Raw genomic sequence first — 1,770 nt, 5'->3', positions numbered from 1 at the left:
GACTTTGACGCTGTTGAAAACTAATTGTGAAGAGCAGGTTTTTTTTGTGCACTCACTGGTTGACTATGTCGTTCTTTTGCAGGATCTTGTAGACCTCAGCCGAAGTCTGGGGACCCTGAAGCTTCTGGCCGTTGAGCATTTCTGCCTCCAGTTCAGCGATTGACTGATGAACCAAACATAAAAATAATATTAATAATTAAAAATAATAATCAAAACTAATAATCTAAATAAATGAAATAAAAAATAGCGATCCCCTCTTCCTGATTCACCTTGGCTGTTTTGACGAAGGCCTCGGCAACTTTACGGTTCCGTCCCCCGTAGCAGGTGGTGATGAGGTCGGCCACGCCGCAGCTTTCCAGGAAGGTGGAGGAGCTCACTTGGCTTTTGCAGAACAGTTTGGAGAAGGCGACCATTTCCATCAGACCCAGCCTGATCACCGCCGCTTTGGTGTTGTCGCCGAAACCGAGGCCATCGCAGAATCCAGCACCTACTGCCACAATATTCTGGAGGGGGAATAAATTAAAGGATACAGTCATATATCTTTTTTTTCCTGATTTAATGCATAAAAACTACTAAATATTCACAATATGTGGCTGTCTTTACCTTTAAGGCTCCGCACATCTCCACTGTGTCGCTCTCATGTACGACGTTGATGCGAAAGTTGGAAGTCTGAAGCAGCTCTTTGAAGATTTGGCCGTTTCCCTCATTTTTGGCCCCTACGTTTGAACACAGTTTGTTAAAAAGAAAAAGGACACAAGCATAATATCATTAACACTGGTGCAACAGGGCAGTAACACTGCAGCCTCTGCAACGTCAGTAAAAGATTGTGCAGCTGAATGCTAAATTAACAGCGTCTAACCAATGGTGGTTTCACAGAACTTCTCATCTGCCACCTCGCTAGCGATGTTGGCCCCCATCAGGACGCTGACCTCAATCTCCAGTTTTTCTCGGATGATGTCTGAGATGAGCTTCAATCCATCTGGTCCCTCATCTATACCCTGGAGGACAATAATAAGAGAGAGAGAGAGTTTCTGAGTCTCTGTACAATACTTAGTGGCCTGGACAGGGTGTTGGTTTTGATAGATGCGTGTCAGAGTGAAGATTTATTTCTGCGTTGCTCAACTGTAACATCCCGTGATGCCGTGGCCACAGAAAAACATGAAGTCAGGTGACGGTTTCCTCTTTTTGCTGACGGGAAACCTGACTTGAAGAACAATGCCAGGCTCTTACTTTGATGAGCGATATCCCGATGGTTCCCTCTACGATGTGAGGCTTCATCTGATCACAGAGCTTGCCGATGAACTGGTGCGGGACCACAAACACGAGGATCTTTGCTCCTTTGACGGCCTCTGTGATGTCTGGGACAGCGATCTAGTGGGGCGTCAAAGCAGGACATGTATATATATTAGAGAAGATGCAGAGATTAAGGTAATAAACATCAAAAATAACAACAAAAAACAATACACAAAAATGTCCTATTGACATAAAATAAAAAGAATTATGAAACAACCTAAGATTTTTTAATAATGTTTGACATCACTGAGTAAAATTCTTCTATATAAACCAGTTGTAGATTAAGCAATTTGTCTATTACACTACTCAGTGTTTCCTGCCATTAACTGGTTCTTTTCTGTAGTTTGGAAATGAGCATACATGAATTTCCCAAAGGGGATAAAAAAAGTATCTATCTATCTATCTATCTATCTATCTATCTATCTATCTATCTATCTATCTATCTATCTATCTATCTATCTATTCAGTCCTCCCAGA

The 1,770-nt window shown here is 42.1% G+C and overlaps 1 protein-coding gene across 1 annotated transcript; it reads right to left on the bottom strand.

Moving 5' to 3' along the window:
* Window positions 1–15: 15 nt before the first annotated feature.
* LOC111664352 (glycerol-3-phosphate dehydrogenase 1-like protein) lies at window positions 16–1,389 on the bottom strand. Its single transcript, XM_087176576.1, has 5 exons — window positions 1,231–1,389; window positions 860–998; window positions 604–716; window positions 270–503; window positions 16–163 (listed from the first exon to the last, which is right to left on the bottom strand). The coding sequence occupies exons 1-5, from the start codon at window positions 1,276–1,278 to the stop codon at window positions 53–55; spliced, it is 645 nt and encodes a 214-aa protein (XP_087032702.1). The 5' UTR covers window positions 1,279–1,389; the 3' UTR covers window positions 16–52.
* Window positions 1,390–1,770: the final 381 nt, after the last annotated feature.

The sequence above is a fragment of the Seriola lalandi genome, unplaced genomic scaffold, assembly GCF_002814215.2.
Source record: "Seriola lalandi dorsalis isolate HSWRI2012SDOR001 ecotype SW California unplaced genomic scaffold, Sedor1 jcf7180002001495, whole genome shotgun sequence".
Classification (NCBI taxonomy): Eukaryota; Metazoa; Chordata; class Actinopteri; order Carangiformes; family Carangidae; genus Seriola; species Seriola lalandi.
The sequence above is the reverse complement of the archived record's forward strand: the minus strand, read 5'-3'. Positions and strand labels throughout refer to the sequence as shown.